At 44.9% G+C, this 17,590-nt stretch overlaps 1 protein-coding gene across 4 annotated transcripts; it reads left to right on the top strand.

The window, feature by feature from the left end:
- Positions 1–701: 701 nt before the first annotated feature.
- PRR14 (proline rich 14) lies at positions 702–17,164 on the top strand. Of its 4 annotated transcripts, none has more exons than XM_034419765.3 (12): positions 718–917; positions 4,303–4,476; positions 4,584–4,851; positions 6,585–6,715; positions 6,796–7,042; positions 7,157–7,209; positions 7,563–7,648; positions 11,159–11,876; positions 13,271–13,370; positions 13,521–13,627; positions 14,189–14,260; positions 16,108–17,164. In XM_034419765.3, exons 2-12 carry the CDS (start codon positions 4,388–4,390, stop codon positions 16,355–16,357), a joined length of 2,121 nt encoding a protein of 706 aa, XP_034275656.1. In that variant the 5' UTR covers positions 718–917; positions 4,303–4,387; the 3' UTR covers positions 16,358–17,164. The 4 variants fall into 4 exon arrangements, with proteins under 4 accessions (XP_087747931.1, XP_034275656.1, XP_034275657.1 ...); XM_034419766.3 differs by having other exon boundaries at positions 721–917; positions 7,160–7,209; XM_087891805.1 differs by lacking the exon at positions 4,303–4,476 and having other exon boundaries at positions 702–917.
- Positions 17,165–17,590: the final 426 nt, after the last annotated feature.

Here is a 17,590-nt window from a genome sequence, read left to right as displayed (position 1 = left end):
GCACTGGCCCTTTAAATCTTCACTTTCTGGCCTCCCCTCAAATGGCGGCGCCCTCAACGGCGCCATCTGGAATCTGCCTTATTCCAAAATGGCTACCGACTTTTGATGGGGTGCCTTTATTTTGATAGACTGTTTTCTTGCCCACACTCAAAATGGTGGGCCTATTGACTTCAACACCACGTTGACCCGAACCGAGACGACGATTACAACGCTTTTCTTACAACATAACGTCTAGTTTCATTTTTTAAAAAAAATATTTTGGCCATTGGCCCGGAACTAACAAGGTTTATCTTGTGAAGAATAATAAAAACAGAGGCCTTTGGAACCGAACGAGGCGCTACCGGTGACGCAGTGACGTCACCGAAGCTGTGCCCTTTAAAAAAAATGGGGGAAAACCAGGACGAGAGAGAGAGATTTTCACTGGCAGCCGGGAAATCAGTTTCGGTGGTGGGGCTGGAACAACATTGAAATGGGTTCTTTAAGACTTTATTAGGTTTAAAAACCATCCGTTCTATTCTATCTCTAAAGACACGCCTCCTGAATCCCCGGCACCAAAACGGACCCGCCCTTCCCGACCGCGCTCTCGGTCTCCACACCTAAAGGCCTTGACGACAGATTGATCACCCTTCTTGCCCGAAGTAATGATGGCGATTCTTGAGCCGCCACTTGAGTAAAGAAACAGGAAGCCATTGGCTGCGGCAGGAAACAAAGCGGGCCGCTATTGGCCGGATCTGGAAGCAGGATTCGGCCGGACCGTCTTAAGGGCTGATGAGAAAAGGGCTGAGGGGGAGGAGGAAAAACTGGTAACCGGAGGGAGGGGGTGGTCGTGTTTCTCCTCCTCCTCCTCCTCCTCCCTCCCCGACCCCCGGTCTCTATTTCGCGACGCGACTGCTGCCACTTCTCTGTGGGGGTTGGAGGTGAGAGCCCCCGGGGGGCATAGGGGGGGGTGGGGATTGCCGGTCGGGTCTGCCTGGCGGATGACCCGGGAGGAGTCCTTGGTGGGAAGCAAAGGCTCCTGTTGTTTCGCTGGCAGCCGGGGATCCTCGGCTCTCTCCGTTGGTGACCGTCAAGCGTGGGAGCGGTTGCACGGCTTCCTCTATGCCGGGCGAAGGAGGGAGGGGTGGGGGTCGCCCGGGCGGAGGGACCTGCAAGTGTGTGTGTGTGTGTGTGTGTGTGTGCCCTCTGACATTTTGGGTAGGAGGTGGGGGGGGTGCCCAAAGGCTGCAAAAAACGATGTTCGGCTTTGCCGGTCTTTTTTTCAAACGTGGATAGATTTCAACTCACCTTACAGCCACGCAGGCTGGGGAATTCTGGGAATCGAAATCCACCCGTGTTTAAAAGTTTAAAAACAAGCCACGACTTTTTCTGTGGGGTGGTTTCCGCTGCGCTTAAGGGAGTCTGTTCCGATAGCCCGAGGTGGAAGCTGCTTCAACCCTAGCCCTGGGATTAATTATGCCTTCTGCTGTGTCCTTTCCCACCACCACCACCACCACTTTGCTTAATAAGGAAGATTGGTAAAAACTGGTGCCAAGAGTCACACAAACACAACAACTAAGGGATTCTGGGTGTGTTTCTCCCAGCCAAGTGATGCAGAAAGAGTTGGGAGGGGGGAGGGGGGGAAAAAAAGCACCTGTTAGAGAAGTGGTTCTCAACCTGTGGGTCGCAACCCTTTTGGGGGTCAAACGATCCTTTCACAGGGGTCGCCTAAGACCCTCAGAAAATACATATTTTCAATGGTTTTGGGAATAATTTTATGGTTGGGGGTCACCACAACATGAGGAACTGTATTAAAGGGTCGCAGCATTAGGAAGGTTGAGAACCACTGTGTTAGAGGAAGAATGGGATGGGAGAGATGTTGGACTGGCTGCTTCCTTGCTAAGTAGAAACTCTCTAGCAAAAAAACACCAGGATGGACATTTCCTTAAATTATCATTTTAGCAAGATTGGTATTCTTGTCGGCCTCGAATTTCAGCCTGGTGGGACTCAGTGAATTATCTTGATTTCTATCCTGTCCCATGATTTGGCTTTTGCTGTTTCTTCTACAAGCACACAATTTTTTAACACTTGTGATTTTTGCAAAACCCTCTTTTATCTATAATGGGGAATATGTGGAGAGGTGAAAGTTTTCAGCTATCTTAAGAAAAAGAGCGGGAAAAATCAAGGTTGGGGTTGCTACATGTAAGAAAAAAAAATCTGTTGTTCCTAAATTCTTTTAATGAAGGCCAACTATTTTTTTAAGGTTTTTTTTTTATTATTAAGGCCAAACTAGGAAAGTGTGGGAAAGCTTTTCACTTCACAGGAATTTGTCATCTGCCAGCTTGGTGAGAAAAAGCTGAGGTAAAAGAACAGTTGCTTTTTCTGGCATCTTGCCTCAGGTTAAAGAACCTGAAAGCTGCTGTACTATTCTGTATTTTTTTGAATCTTGGTGATAAAATTGACATCCAGTTTTGGATTTTGTCATGTCACTCAAATTGTCCTGCAAAGGTTAATTATGTACAGCTGTTGTTAAAAGATGTAGAGTGATTGGGGGTGGGGTATGGTTTCTGTCTTGGTTTGATTCCTTTAATATAGTACAATGCCAGTATCCCACTATATAGGGCAATCAGTTTTATGTAGTAGCTAAGGCAACAGACTACAAGCCATCAGGCTAGAAACCAGGTGATTGTGAGTTCTAGTCCCATTCAGGCACAAAACCAGCTGGATAATTTTGGGCTAGTCACTCTCTCTCAGCCCTGGAAAGTGGCAGTGCCAAACCATTTCCAAAAATCTTGTCCAAAACACTGCTGGGACAAGTTCAGGAAGTCACCAAGAGTCCAATACTGACTTGAAAGTACATACATACACATACACACATGCTGTATATAAATTTATATTTATATAAATATAAAATGGCATTTAATTTCATTGTACGAGTTGCAATGACACTAAACTAAACTAAACTAGAGAAATTTTCTGATATTTTAACTCAGTTTAACTTTTCTTTATCCTGGAAAACTGCTGTGGGAGGAATAATAGGTCTTAGTAGCGTATGATTTAGATGATTGCTAATGATTCATAATTAGCTTCTTTGAGGCGTAATCCCACCTCCTCGCTTACCTCTGTGTATTGTGCACCACCATTTAAAACATTTTTTTTTCTTCAACCTTGGCAACTCCTAAAATGTGTAGGTTCCAATTTCTAGAATTCCGTAGCCAGTCATACTAATTGAGGAATTCTGAGAGTTGAAGACCACACATCTAAAAGTTATCAAGGTAGAGAACACTGGTTTAGAAGAATATTTAAAATACCAAACCTTTCAAAGGTGAGAGCAGGGTTTGCCATTCTTCTTAGAAAAGCACACCCCACCACACACTGATCTGTTAAAAAAACAGGAAGTAAGTAACTTCCACTGAAGGGCAGCTTTGTGTAGAAATAGGCTGTCTCATTTTTATTTTGTCAATAAAAATGAATTCCTCTTCTTTTTAGGATGCTCAGCTCTGTTAATAGTTTATGAGAATAGAAACTGGTGGATGGTGGAATATATTTTAAATAAATGCATTTTGATTCCAAGATGAAATTATTAAAAATGATTTTTTTAAAAAATTAAACATGATTAAAATTCCAAACTGAAGAAGGTGGGGAATAACAGACCTAAGAGGCATAAGAGTTTAATTCAATGTTTCTCAACATTGGCAAATTTGTGATGTGTGAACTTTAACTTGCAGAATTCTGGGAATTGAAGTCCACAAGTCTTAAAATCTGCCAAGATTGGAAAACAGTTTTAATTATTTCCTTAATTAAATCCTTCCTAAAGAGGTTCTATTATGGTGGTTTGGGTGCCTTATGAACATGTCTTCAATTAGTAGCACTAATTGTCACTTTGTAGCAAAAAATAGTCACTTTGGGACTATTTCAAGTTCCTCAGTGTTTTGACACTACTAAACTTATTTAGTTTTGTAATGTGATCACTTTTTGCCAGTGTTTTCCTTTCTTTTTAGACTTCTGTAAATTGTTTTATATTTCCTTCAGAAATACTCAGTTCACTACAATAAACTGAGCAGAATCCCTTTGGGGCACACCAACCCTCAAATTTACTATTTTTTAACCATACAAAATCCATCTTTTTAAAAATGTTATATTTTCCAGCCATTAACTGTCCCATTGTTCTTACCTCGATCTGGGGATATTTTTAAATTAAATTAGCTAATAGTTTTTCTCATTGCCAATTATTTCCAGACACATAGGAGAATCCTTATGTAAATATGCCTGTGTTTTTTAATGAAATAAGTAAAATTTATTCACTTGATTTGTGTCTCACCACAGAGAGGTGAGAAATGAGGTTCTAGTAGAAAAATGGGGCAGCTTCCCAATTCCTGAACCCCAAAAGGTGTTGGGTCTGAGTCTAGCCATGGAATGCAACTTTCCAGAAGGAACCTCTAGTAGGGGTCGTTTGCCATTGTCCACTTTTGAGAGGATAGCCAGGTGGCGAAAAGCTAGGTGAGAGATTGCCATGTTTTTTGTGCTGGGAATTCAAAGTGGGGAGAAGGGGAGGAGGAATCAGGCTGTTGTTTTGAGCATCTCTCTCTCTCTCTATCCTTTTGCAGACCTGAAGCTAAGGAGGAGGGAACCCCTGTACATCTTCTGGAGCCCCTGGATAGAGGCAGAACCTCACCCTCCTTACGTGAGGATGAAAAGTGGTCACCCATGAAGAGGCAGCGGCTCCAACAATGCTCCCTGTCAATGGTGGAAGAAGGCAGGGATGCTTGTGGTGAGATGGGAGAGACCCTGTGGCATGTGGCATCTCCCATGGAGAAGAAACAGCGAAAGGTGTTGGCTATTGATGTAGAAGACTTTTCCACAACCCAAGTGCCTGTAAGGATGCTGTAAAACCTGGAATGAATGTTAAAGGGATTTGTGGGATAGGCTACTAAACTGAATGGATAATGTATCTCCCAGGCTTTGCGTAGGCAGATGGCACTTCCCTCATTACTAGTTGAGACTGGGCATTCTGAAGTAATAAGCTGGTGCTGTGCCAGCTAAATCAGCGCTGAGTCTTTTTCTGGGCCCTCTGGCTGAAACAATTCCTTTCCCCAAATGTACCCACTGGGTACATAGAAAATCCACTTGTAAGTCTTGAATACAAATGAGATGCATGATACAAAACATGATATAGCCACCTGACATCACTTAGGCGTGACTTAGGCGGCTATATGAATTTGCTTAATAAAGAATTAAAAAAAAAAATAGATGTCCTTTTACAGATCTCTCTTCCATACCAGATGCCCCAAAAACACTATCTAGGATTGTTTCAGGCTGATGCCTGATTTTTTATTTGTTTGTTACTAAGCAGAGACCGTTTGATTTATCCAAGCTTTTTTATGTATAGAATTCTTTTCAAACTTGCAAGTTATTTTTCCTGTTTCTAACCATTTGTGGGATGATGATATTATACTATGACATGCATTTTTGGATTGAATTACTAACATTTTTCAGGGCTGATCTATGATGGTAGGTCAGAATGAGATAGGAAAAAATAAATTTGTTATAATTCTTGTCTCTCTAAAACTTTTCACAAAACTTGTGTTCTGACAATTAGACTTGCACAGAACAAATGGGTAGATTTGATGGCCTATGCCCGTCACAGCCGAGAGTTTCTCTGAGTTCAGGAAATCATTTAAGTGCTCTGTTTTGTATAACTGAATCAGGAGAGTTAATCATATGATCTGTAGCGCTCTCTATGTGATGATCCAGGGCTTGGCACGAAAGCAACACAGCCAGAGAGTAGGTCTAACTTCCCTTTATTGTTCCACCTAAGCTCTCAAACTTCCCCATGCTTACTATAAGTCCTGGAGCAAAGCTCTCACAAGCACCTTCAACAGCCTCTGGCTGTGAGTAGTCCAGTAAGCAAGGTTAGCACACAGTAGCCAAAATAAGAAATCCAGTCCAGCACTGTATATTTTACAGCTGCACAGCAATAAATCCAGCAGGGCAAAATAAGGAGTTCAGGAAGCAAAGAATCCAGGTAATTAGTCCAGAAAGCCTGAAGGAATGCAAGGAATCCAAGAAGGTTCAAATGTTGGCACTCACCGCTTCAAGAATTCAATGTTTGTTTCTAACAAATGCCCCTCCCCACAGTGTCTCCTTAAGTCTCATTCCCCAGGTGTGCCTTCTGAAGGGGGGCGGGGCACTCTCCTCCCTCGTAACAGGCTCAATCTATGTTCTCGCCTTCGTGCTTTCAGGTCAGGGGGTGGTGGTCCTTGTTCCTGTCCTGAGCACTGTCTCTCCTGTTCCTGTCTCTCTCTACTTACGAGCTGTTCTACTCCTCAACAGCTCTGGCTGGACTGGTTCTGCCCTTCCTCCGTTTCCTCCCAAGCCAACAGAGCTGCCCCCTCAATCTCTGTCCGCTCATCTTCCCCCGCAGATTCAGGCTCCGAGGGGGCATGACATTCTGGCACAGCAGGTGGGAGATTAGTTCATCTTTTCTACCCAAGGAAGAATGTCTGTTTTAAAGCAAATGCATGGCTGGCTGGCGGGATGAGGAAAAGATGCTTCTTATCTAATGTTTAGAGATGTTTGAAAGTTGGATTCTCTCCCCCTCTGTCTAGGAGATTCCACAAAGACGCTCCCTTTTACAAAGGCCTGCCTTGTTTCCTTCCCAAAAACCCCTCCAGGTCTCATCTGGGAATGAGACCAAAGTTTCCTGGCCAAGAAACAGACAGAATAGCACTGTGTGCAGGTGAGCAAGGATCCAGGAGACAAAGGTTGATAGTTTGGCTTGTGAATGTCAGCAGCTACCTGTCTGTCTTGCTCCTTCAGATCCCTTCTGCCTAAGGTAGGTTCTCGGCTCTGCCAGGAACCTCAGGCTCACACATGCCGGAAGTTGGGGGACCAAAGACTCTACCCCCCTCACTGCCGTGAGTCAGAGCGCCTGCAAACCAAGAGGCAGCGCCTGCAGAATGGAGTCCCTCTAATAAATGGGAGAGAGGGGATACGGGCCACCCCAGAAGAGGAGGCTCATCAGTCAATCCCCGCTTTGGAGGATTGTCAGTTGACCGAAGCCCAGGTGAGTTTTGCTGCGGGAAATCATCCTGGGGAAAGGGCACATGGGCAAACCTTTAGCAGGTTGGGGTCAGAAGGAAGGTGGTCCCATTTTGATTCAGACCTCTTTTCTCACCAGCAGGATGCTGGCGTTGGCCAGGAACGTCTGGAGAACTTTCCATCTCCTTGCAGGTGAGTGTTTCCACTTTAGGGTGGAGGAATTACTAAGCCATCTTTTCTCTTCACCAGGATTATGGTTGTGCTGCCAAATAGATCTTGAGAGTAGTCTTCCTTAACAGGCCACTCCCCAGGTGTGTTAGCCTTCCAGGTACTGTGATTGCCAAATGCCATGCTGGTAGGACAATTGCCAGAATGGAAGTCCACTTTATTTGGAATCTCTGGATTGGGGAGGAATTAACACTTTTTATTCTTTAATGCTAGTAGCTGGGTAAATTTCTAATTGGAGAAGGCTGTTCCAGAACATCATCAGACCGAAGAGCTAAAACGATTGCCCATCACTTCCCATTGTTTCTGTTCTTGCTCAGGAGTGATCAGCAGGAATTGCCTCATCAGTCATCAAGCATGGAAACACCAGTGCCTTCAGATCTACACGACCAGGAGCATCACACAGGTTTGGTGGTGCTCTGAATTAAATAAAGGGGTCTGGTAGTATGCAAAAAATATGTTTATACCTAAACACTGATAGCAAAAGTGATCAACCTTTCTGTGGCCATGGGTTGTGTTTTTGGGAAAGGATCCTCAAAGAAATAATACTAAAATAAGCTGTTTGAATGAATGGCAAAGGCAGGAGGAATTCATGTCATGTAACACTGTTCTTGAACTTATTTAGAAAAGATGGGGATTTATGTCGCCAAGCTATTCTGGATTAGGCAGTATTTCTTAACCTTGGTGACTTAAAATTTGTGGATTCCAATTCCCAGAATTCCCCAGCCCGCCATGGTTAAGAAACACTAATGAAAAGGGAAAGGAATTTTTTTCTATCTCAATCTGTGATGAGAATGCCTCCTCTTCCCTTTATTTATTAATCTTGACATGTGCTAGCATTACGGACACCACTGTTGAGGACAAAAATGAATGCGAATTACTATACCCTTGCAAATATTTAGCAATATTGTTGTGAGTGAGAAAAAGAGCAAGAAAAGAGGAACAGTGAAAAAAGGAAGGAAAAGAGAGGCGAAAGATGAGGAAGAGAATAAGATGATGCTCTAGAGCAGGGGTCTCCAACCTTGGCAACTTTAAGCCTGACGGACTTCAACTCCCAGAATTCCCCAACTAGCTTTGCTGGCTGGGGAATTCTGGGAGTTGAAGTCCTCCAAGCTTAAAAGTTGCCAAGGTTGGAGACCCCTGCTCTAGAGCACTTTTGACTTTGGGCTTTTTCATCGTTTGCAGCACTAGGAACATCCTAGGAAAGGATGTCGTGTACAGGTAGTCCTCAACTTGCGACCACAATTGAACCCAAAATTTCTTTTGCTAAGCGAGACATTTGTTAAGTGAACTTTGCCCCATTTTACAACCTTTCTTGTCATAGTTGTCAAATGAATTACTGTAGTTGTTAAGTTCGTAACATGGTTGTTAAGTGAATCTGGATTCCTCTATTGACTTTGCTCGTTAGAAGGTCACAAAAGGGGATCGCTCCAGACACTGCAACCATCATAAATAGAACTCAATTGCCAAGCATCTGAATTTTGCTCACATGGCCATGGGAATGCTGCAACAGTTGTAAGTGTGAACAACAGTCATAAGTCACACTTTTCCAGTGCCAATATAACTTCCAATAGCCACTAAGTGAACTATTGTAAATCAAGGATTACCTGTACAGAAAAACACTGCTCTTTTCAAGGCAAATTGACAATTTGGTGAAAGTCAGACACTTTGTGTTGATGATCTAGACAGTTTTCTTGGCAAAAACATTATGGCCTGGTCATGGACCCAGGCTACCTGAGGAGCCATCTCATCCCAATGGGTTTGGCCTGCCTCATGTGCAGAAGGGGCATATTGTTGATCCCATTGGCTGATGAATTTTGGTCGGTGGGGGATTCAGGAGAAGAGCCTTTCCTGCTGTGGCTTCCACCCTTTGGAACAGGGATCCTCAAGCTACAGCCCATGGGCTGCATGCAGCCCATCGAAGCCATTAATCCGGCCTCGCGGGACCACAAGGCTACCCTGCTCACATCACCCCACCCACCCTTCAGCCGAGTGCAGGACTTACCTTCGTGAGCCCCACGAGCTGGAACTGAAACGTAAGGCCAACAATTTTGGCCTGCAGAGACTTTCTGGAGGCGAGGGAGATGAAAAAGGGGGCTTTCCAGGAGGCCAAAAAATGGCCCATTTGATTTTCACCCGTTTTTGGCCTGCAGAATGCTTCTGGAAGTGGGAGAGGAGAAAAACAGGGCATACGGATGTCCCAGGAGGCCCAAAACGGTCCCATTTTTCACCTCCCCCGCCTCCAGAAGATAGATAGGGAAAGAGAAAGAGATAGACAGAAAGAAAGAGAAGAGAAGAGAAGAGAAGAGACAGAGAGAGACTTTTCAAGCTTCTTGGGGCTGAGAAGAATTGCTGCAAAACTGAGTTTCCTGAAGCGAACCACTAGACTCCTAAACAACTGAAAAAATGATCTAGTAAAAAAGAAAAGTCAACCAAAATAGCACAACATGCAATCAGAAACAAATAAAACACCCCAAGAGCAAAATTAATTAAAGTTTAATTTGTGTGCATTGCTTAATGGACTGCTAAATTGGCCACCCCCACCCAGTCACATGACCACCTACCCATGCCCACCCAGCTGGTCTGGCCCCCCAACAGTCTGAGGGACTGTGAATTGACCCTCTGTCTAGCCTCTCTAGGAGTCTCTGGAGGCTGGGGACAGCAAAAAACGTCACTTCGTGTCCCACCAGGAGTTGGGAAATGGGCCCTTTCAGGCCTCCAGAGTGCCTCCGAGGGAGTGGGAAGGGCTGTTTTCACCCTCCCTAGACTCATAGAAAGGATCAGGGGCCAGGTAAGAAAGAAAAACAGGCCTTCCCCACCCATCCCCAGGCCCTCCGGACCCAGGAAACAGCCTGTTTCCCTATTTCTGGTGGGCCCAGAAGGCCTGAAAATCAACTGGCCAGTGCGTGCATGCGCGCCAGAGCTGAGCCCACTGATATGGCTATGCGTGCCACAGGTTCGCCATCATGGGCCTAGTGTTTTTGTTAACTTTAATGTTTTAAATTTAATTATTAATATTTGTAATGAACTAATAGTTTTTTATGTTATTTTATGACATTGGAAGCTGCCCAGTATCACATGGTGGCGAGATGCATATAGATTTAATCAATAAACAAATTTAGCAAGTAAATAGTATGAAAAAAGCTTACCACTACCTCCTGGCAGGATTTTCTTCAACTTCCAAATCTAGTAACTTCTCTGGCATGTTCTGGGGGACAGGAGTCCCTCCTCTGAGTACTAACCAGGTTTGATCTTGGTTAACTTCTGAAATCAGCCAAGTGCTGCCCCCTGCTAAGACAGGACTTCCCTCTTAATTAATTGGAAGTAAGATTTCCTGACCAACAACATTCTTTGAAAGGTGCCAGCCAGAGAAATATTCCAAACTCTCCCTTTGTTGCTTTGAGATCATCAGTGCCCCTCTCTGAGGTAGATGGGCGGTTAAGAAGTACATGTAGCCCTCTACTTACAACAGTTTGCTTAGTGACCATTCAAAGTTACAGCGGCACTGAAAAAAGTGACCATTTGTCACACTTATGACCATTGCAGCATCCCCCATGGTTATGAGATTTATATTGGGATTCTTGACAACTGGTTCGTATTTCTGACGGGTCACATGATCATCTTTTGCGATCCAACAAGCACAATCAATGGGGAATCTACATTCAATTAACAACCGTGTTACTAATTTAACAGTTGCAGTGATTCACTTAATAACTGGCAAGAAAGGTCGTAAAATGGGGCAAAACTCACTTAACACCTTTCTCATTTAGCAACATAAATTCTGGGCTCAATTGTCAAGGACTACATGTAAGAAATATAAATAAATAAATCATCGCATGGCTGTGTTTGAACATCTCGTGTAAATGGCCCTCAAAATACTTCCTGTATAACAGCCATATCTTTCCCCTTCCATCAGGTCCATCCTCTGAAACATCCAGACCTACCTCGGCTTCGACTCTCTTGCGTCCGTCCATTGTCCCGCGTTTCAGGCCCTGGGGCTTGGCCCCAGTCTTCCAAAGCATGCGTTCGAAACTGGAAGCCTTTGCTGACATCTTCCTCAGCCCATCCAAACCATCCCCGCCACCTGCTGAAAGATCTCCACCCCCATCACCACGTCCTCCAGCAAATGCGGACGAAGTGGCAACAACTCCACCAGCCACCCCTCGTCCGGGAGTCAAAATTGAAGTGAAAATCGCCATTTCTGAACCACGCCCCCGCAAGAGGAGCTCTTGCCATGAAGAAGAGAAAGAAGAAGCTGACCACCTGGTGGTGAGCGGGAGGCCCCCCATCCGCCAGTGGCGCTTGAGCCAAGGAGAGCCGGCTCCACAGCCCCACCTTGGACGTAGCTACTCCTGCCCTGATTTTCCTAGAGCCTGTTCTTGGCAAAACATCTCTTCAGTGCTTTCTCCTTTGCCGCAGCTGCGGCAACGCCGACACACGGTTTGCAGTCTGGAAGTATCTCGAGAACTGGACCGTCCCACGCTGCCCTGCCTGCGTAAGGAAGTGTACCCCTTCAGCAGTCCCCCTGCTCGCCTCTTGCCACGACCCTTGGTTCACACTGCCCACTGTGATCCATCCTCCTACTCTTCCCTGACACCATCCTGCTGTCATGAACCTGACCCAGTTCATTCCAGGTAAAAACTTTTCCCTCCCTCTTCCCCAGAGATGTATGTTATCCCCTCAAAGAACCTCAGGTCCGCCCCCAACAAGTTAAGGGTGATCCTGAAGGCACAGGCATATGCTTCATTTCCCGGCTGCTCCTTGATAGGAAAGGAAGGGCAAGAAAGGAACAGGATTTTTTATCCCTCCCTGTCGAAAGTCTGGATCTATTACAGCAGCGATCCCCAACCTTTCCAGCCTTGGGGATTGTTGATGAGAGAATGGTTACGCGAAAGTGGCAGGGGAGCCCACAAGGGTCCATTTGTAAGAGTGGTGGGCACATGCCCCCCTGGTTGCACAAATGGAGCTTCTCGTCCACTGCTTCTGTGGCCCAGTTCTGAACGGGCCATGGCCCGGTAGTGGGCTGAGGCCCGGGGTTGGGTACCCCTGTTTTATAGCATCTTTTTTATGTTAGGAGATTTTGGGTCACATGTTCTTGGACTCCATTCCCAGCCAGCATGACCTGGAATAAAGGAGTTGTTCAGGGGTTGTTGTAGTCTTCGATTTACAACAGTTCATATACTGAGCGAAGTTACAATGGCATTGAAAAAAGTGACTTCTGACTGTTTTTCACAGTTACAGCCATTGTACCATCCCTGTGGTCACGTGATCAAAATTCAGATCGTTCCCATTTATGATGGTTGCAGTGTTCCAGGGTCATGTGGTCTCCTCCTGCAACCTTCCGAAAAGCAAAGTCAACGGGGAAGCCAGATTCACTTAACAGCTGTATTACTAACTTAACAATTGCATTAACAAATTTGGCAAAGAAAGGTCATAAAATGGGGCAAAACTCGCTTTAACAACTGTCTCGCCTAGCTACAGAAATTTTGCTCTCAATTTTGGTCATTCGTCGAGGACTACCTGTAATCCAAGAATATGTTGGAGGCTGTTGTCTTCTGTTTAAGACTTTGAGCAAGAGTATTGGAAAGCAGTTTTTTAAGATCAAGATTACACCAGGCTATGTTCCCCTAAGGTCCGTTTCTCTCCATAAGGCACAGTTGCGTTTCCAGTTCTTAACTAGTTCTGGAATCTGCAGAGGGAGAGTCATCAGTTCTTTGCTTTTTTCCTCGCTCCACCTTTCCTCCAACTCCCGTGGTGAGCTGCATATTTAATAGGTCCTCCTGTTCAGTCAGCTCACTTTCTTTTTCCTACAAGAAGTGTTGGATTACAGACCTCCTGTTGTACACGCAGAGAATGCGGACTTTTGTAATTGTGACACATCTGGAAGTTTAGGAGGAAAAGAACTGGGTGGAGATTGAAGTTCTTTTCTTGTTCTGTCCTCTCTGAACCGATGACCAGACTTCTACAACATGGAGAACATCTCAACTCTCTTCGACCTGTACGTGATTTGTTTCCTTTGTCCTTTCAGGAACGCCTCCCTCTCCCCAGACGGTGGGCAAAAGGTACCTGCGGTTGGCCTGGGCATGGTTGCATCAGAGCAGTTGATGCTTTCAGAAGATGAGATGAAGGTCAGTCACTGTTTGATGTAGGGCCCAACAGAGGAAGTGCTGTGCGGTGAGGGGTGAGGATGGATTAAGACAACACCTTCCCTCTCTACAGAGCTTGGCTTTCCCATCCTGTCCATGCTTATCCCCACTTAATTCCCCTAAAACCTGCAGGGATCTCAAGAGAACACAGAAGGGAAGGTGTCCTGCATAAGAATCCGCAAGAGGCCAGCCAGGCACCAAGTCAATCTCACCCCCATGGGGCTTCCCCGTCCAGTCAGGTGAGAGCATGCCTTAAACAAATTGGGAGAATGGGCCCAAAATGAAAATGCTTCTGCAGGAAGACGGGAATTGGCTTCTAAATTTCCCAATAGTGGTCAGAAAACCTAGGATCCAGATTCTCCACGAACCCAAGCTGGAAGGGGGCAGTGGGTCAGCAGAAAAGGCTGGGCCTTTTCCAGGGTTAAAGTTCTGCTGTGGGTCATCTTCTTTTCAATTGCATTGGAACAAATCTAGGATTTGCACCTTCTGGTAGTGGGTCAGAGATCAACGTTTTTGGAATTCTGAAGAACAGGGGTTAAAGAGAAGGGAATTCTGGAACCTTGCATCTGGAACATTTTCCAAAGATGCTGTGGACAATATGAACCAATGGGCAGTTCTGTCAAGATCTAATGGAATGGCAGGCTAAGAAACTTGTCTGAAAAATTGAGCAAAATGTTACCCTATACACTGTTAGAACATGCTTTATTATTCTGCAGAACAATTCTCCCATCTCACAGATATTTTCCCCTACTTGGCCAATTTATTTCAAGGTAATATGTTCCCCTTTTCTCCTTTCTCAGGCTGAAGAAGGAGGTGTTCAGTCTGGAGGAGATCTACACGAACAAGAACTATCATTCACCTAAGGAGAAGAGGTGAGAAGGCCCTGCTAATGGATTGTTTGGTCCTTGGTCCAGATTGGCCAGGCTGATACATGGTGGACTCATAAGGTGGTGGGACCTGACCATCTCTACACACTGGTTTATGGCTCAGCAGCTTTGTGAAATCAATTATGAGTTCTGCAAACCATAGTTAAACAAACCACAATACAAAGTCTGTGTTCAATCTAGGACTCACAATAGCCAAGTAGAGTCAACATGCTTGAAAAAGAAATGCTTTGACAGTTTCTAACCAAAGATCTTCTGGCTATATTGGCTGGGATGGTTGAGACATGATTTGGAGGGTACACAGTGGAAGAAAGCTAATGCATATAAAAATACTAGACTAGTGGTTCTCCACCTTTTCTTCACCATGAACCCCCTTAAAATAACTTTTGTGGCCACAGATCCCCAAGACTTAACTCAAGATTCAAATCATAACATTTCTTCAAGCCTTCCTGCACCTCCTGCAATGACATCGCTGCCCCCCCTCCAGCCCCCCCAGGGATCCACGGACCACAGGATGAGAACCACTGTACTAGACTGGTAGAAGACAATTGCTTTGCAACTGTAGTGTTGAAAGAGCATAAATGCAGTATCAACTATGTGTTACTTTAACACAGTGTTTCTCACCCTAAGCCATTTTAAGATGCGTGGACTTTGAATTCCCAGAAATCTCCCAGCCAGCGTGATTGAAGCCCATATTTCTTTCATTCCAGAATGCTGGCTGTGGAAATTCTGGGAGTTGAAATCCACACATCTTAAAAGGTTGCTGAGTTTGAGAAACACTGCCTTAGCATTTGCTCCCTGTTGTGGAAGCAACATGCAAGTTAACATTGATTGTGTTGGACTCAAATGCACCAGTGAACCACACCCATCTAACTGATGGACCACGGAGGGCTTACGGAATTCATCATGGAGCAACTATTCCAGCCTAGGTTCATTTCATGCTTCCCATTTACTGCAGTCATGCAGAATTTCTGTGCTGTTCTCTATAACACCTGTGGTCCCCAGACCCCTGGGGCACTGCGGACGTCTGGGGGACGGCAGACTCCCGGGAGACTGCGATGTTGTCATGAGGGTCTGCGAAGGCATGAAGAAATGTTATTTAAATCTGATGGTGCAGGTAAATATGTATGTATGTATATAGCATGTGTATATGTGTGTTATTTATGTGTTTGGGTAGATATACACTCTTGAGAACAGGCAATAGAATTCATTTTTCATTTCATTTTTAATGTGGGCCGGTGTGCTTGTAGTAAAAAAATAACAATAAAAGTTATCCTGAGTTAAGTCTTGGTGGTCCGTGGCCTAAAAGGTATTTAAAGGGAGTCCTGGTGGTGAAGAGAATGTGGAGAACTACTGCACTATAATAAATCACCTGTTGCCCCTTTTAGAATTTTCTCATTCTTGGGTGGGGTCAAGCAGTTCTTTAACAAGCAAGCAGTGAATACAAAATGCTCTACATTCAAAAAGATACAGTAGATATTTTGCTATGGAGGTGTTTTACATTTTTCCTTGGGTTCGCATTTTATACCCTTTCCTCTTTTCTTTCACTCTTGACCTTTTGGGCACCCACTAAGAAGATTGCCAAAATTGTTTGATGACATCGCAATTACATGCCTTGCCTACATCCAGAACATGTTCTGCACTTAATGATGGCCTGAACGCTGACATCACTTCCCCCCTGCTGCTAAATATTGGGAGTTTTACAGTTAGATCTGTCCTCCTTTTAGCCTGTTTGATAGCTACCAGCCTAAAGCTGGTCTCCCTGTTAAGGAACTTCAGAGACAGCTTCTCCTTTTTAAATTTGGTATCCTGTCTGCTCCTCTTTCTCCTTGCAGATTATTTGAGACCATATTTGAGGTACCACTGGAACGCAAGGGAGCCCTTGTCTTCACCAGCCAACGCAAGCTGAAGAGGGCAATAGAGTTCCGGGAGGTGGGCCTTCCCCACAAGCAACGCAAAACCCGCCTCCGGAAGGGACGTAGGGCAAAGGGAAAACAGGCCCAGCCCCAGTCTGCTAAACTGGATGAGATGCTACAGCAAAAACTGGCTGAACTGGATGCCCTGTCTGAGGAGGAAGAGTGTTGACCCGAGTCTACAGTAAAATATCTACAGGAGCCCTTTCCTTCTCATCTTTTCCCTTTCCCCAAAGCACCTATTCCTCAAACTACTCATGAATTGTCTAATATTTTTCCCCCAAGCACCAAGTCACCCTGAGCACTCCTTGACCCTCTTTTTTCTCCATGTCATCCCGACCTCTTGATCTCCAGTGACAGATGTTTCATCATCCAGGGATCCTAGGTTGTCCTCCAAACCACAGACATTGTTCTTACGAACGTGGGTCTGGATGTCACCCTGCAGCCTCCCTCAGCTAACTTTCCTCCTTGCCTGATGCTTTATTTTGCCAGTCCCCTTTTTCTTGGCTCACCAGTCTGAAGAACTGGGTGAGGTCCAAAAAATTGGTGGTGTCCGTTCCTCGCATTCTGCTTCCAACGCACAATCAGACTCTCAGTGCCTGAGTTAGGGAGAGGATGTGAATCATCTGATCTAGCACAGCAAGGGATGCATCCAACTATGTGGACATGAGGTTACTCATTTTCTATGGCTGCCATCTTGACTAAACCAGAAAACCCATTGACTGCAAAGGGATGATAGAAGAGAAAGAGCAAAACCAGGCTTGTAACGGAGCAGGGGAAAAATGGAAGGGAAGACGTGTCAAGAAACTCAGAAAGGATTGTTAAAACATAAATGGCTGTGAATCCTGTTTCAGTATTCCAAGTTTGGATAGACTTACTGGGGTTTTATTGAGGTATAGCGGGGTGGGATGGGGGAGTTGTTTGCATTTTTGTATTAATCTATATTTTTAATAAACTTTTCTGCTTGGGTGGAAAAACATTAGTTTTTGTTTTTCAGTTATTTCTCTTCTGATCTTGTTTAAGAGGGTGCCGAAAACAACTCATAGGTAAATGTCTATGGAGATTCTCAGTCATCCAGGTCATGGTTGCCCTCAAAGGTGCTTTTCCAAAAGGGAACTGGAAAATGTTTTTCCCTTGAGGAAGAAGGAGTAGTAGTTTCACTTCTCATCCACGACGCTTCATTGGTTCTGGCTGGCTGCTGGTGGTGGTGGTGGTGGGAATGGAAAGATTATTTCTGACAGGATGTGGAGGGTGAATTGATGGATGGAAGGATTATACTTTTTTGCAGTCATCTGGTTGTTAGTACTCTCTCTCAGAGCTGTTGAGGCCACTTGGGGGCTTAATCTGTGCCCTCAGGGTTACCTGAATGTGAATGGATGTGGAATCTTCTTGGAACTGCTGAAAA

The sequence above is a fragment of the Pantherophis guttatus genome, chromosome 4 (genome assembly GCF_059756535.1).
Source record: "Pantherophis guttatus breed Tessera chromosome 4, ASM5975653v1, whole genome shotgun sequence".
Taxonomy (NCBI): domain Eukaryota; kingdom Metazoa; phylum Chordata; class Lepidosauria; order Squamata; family Colubridae; genus Pantherophis; species Pantherophis guttatus.
The sequence above is the reverse complement of the archived record's forward strand: the minus strand, read 5'-3'. Positions and strand labels throughout refer to the sequence as shown.

Coding starts and splice junctions, on each gene's coding strand:
- PRR14 (XM_034419765.3), top strand. CDS start 4,388: ATGGAATGCAACTTTCCAGAAGGAACCTCTAGTAGGGGTCGTTTGCCA. Junction 4,477..4,583: donor GCCAGGTGGCGAAAAGCTAG/GTGAGAGATTGC, acceptor ATCCTTTTGCAG/ACCTGAAGCTAAGGAGGAGG. Junction 6,716..6,795: donor CAGAATAGCACTGTGTGCAG/GTGAGCAAGGAT, acceptor TTGCTCCTTCAG/ATCCCTTCTGCCTAAGGTAG.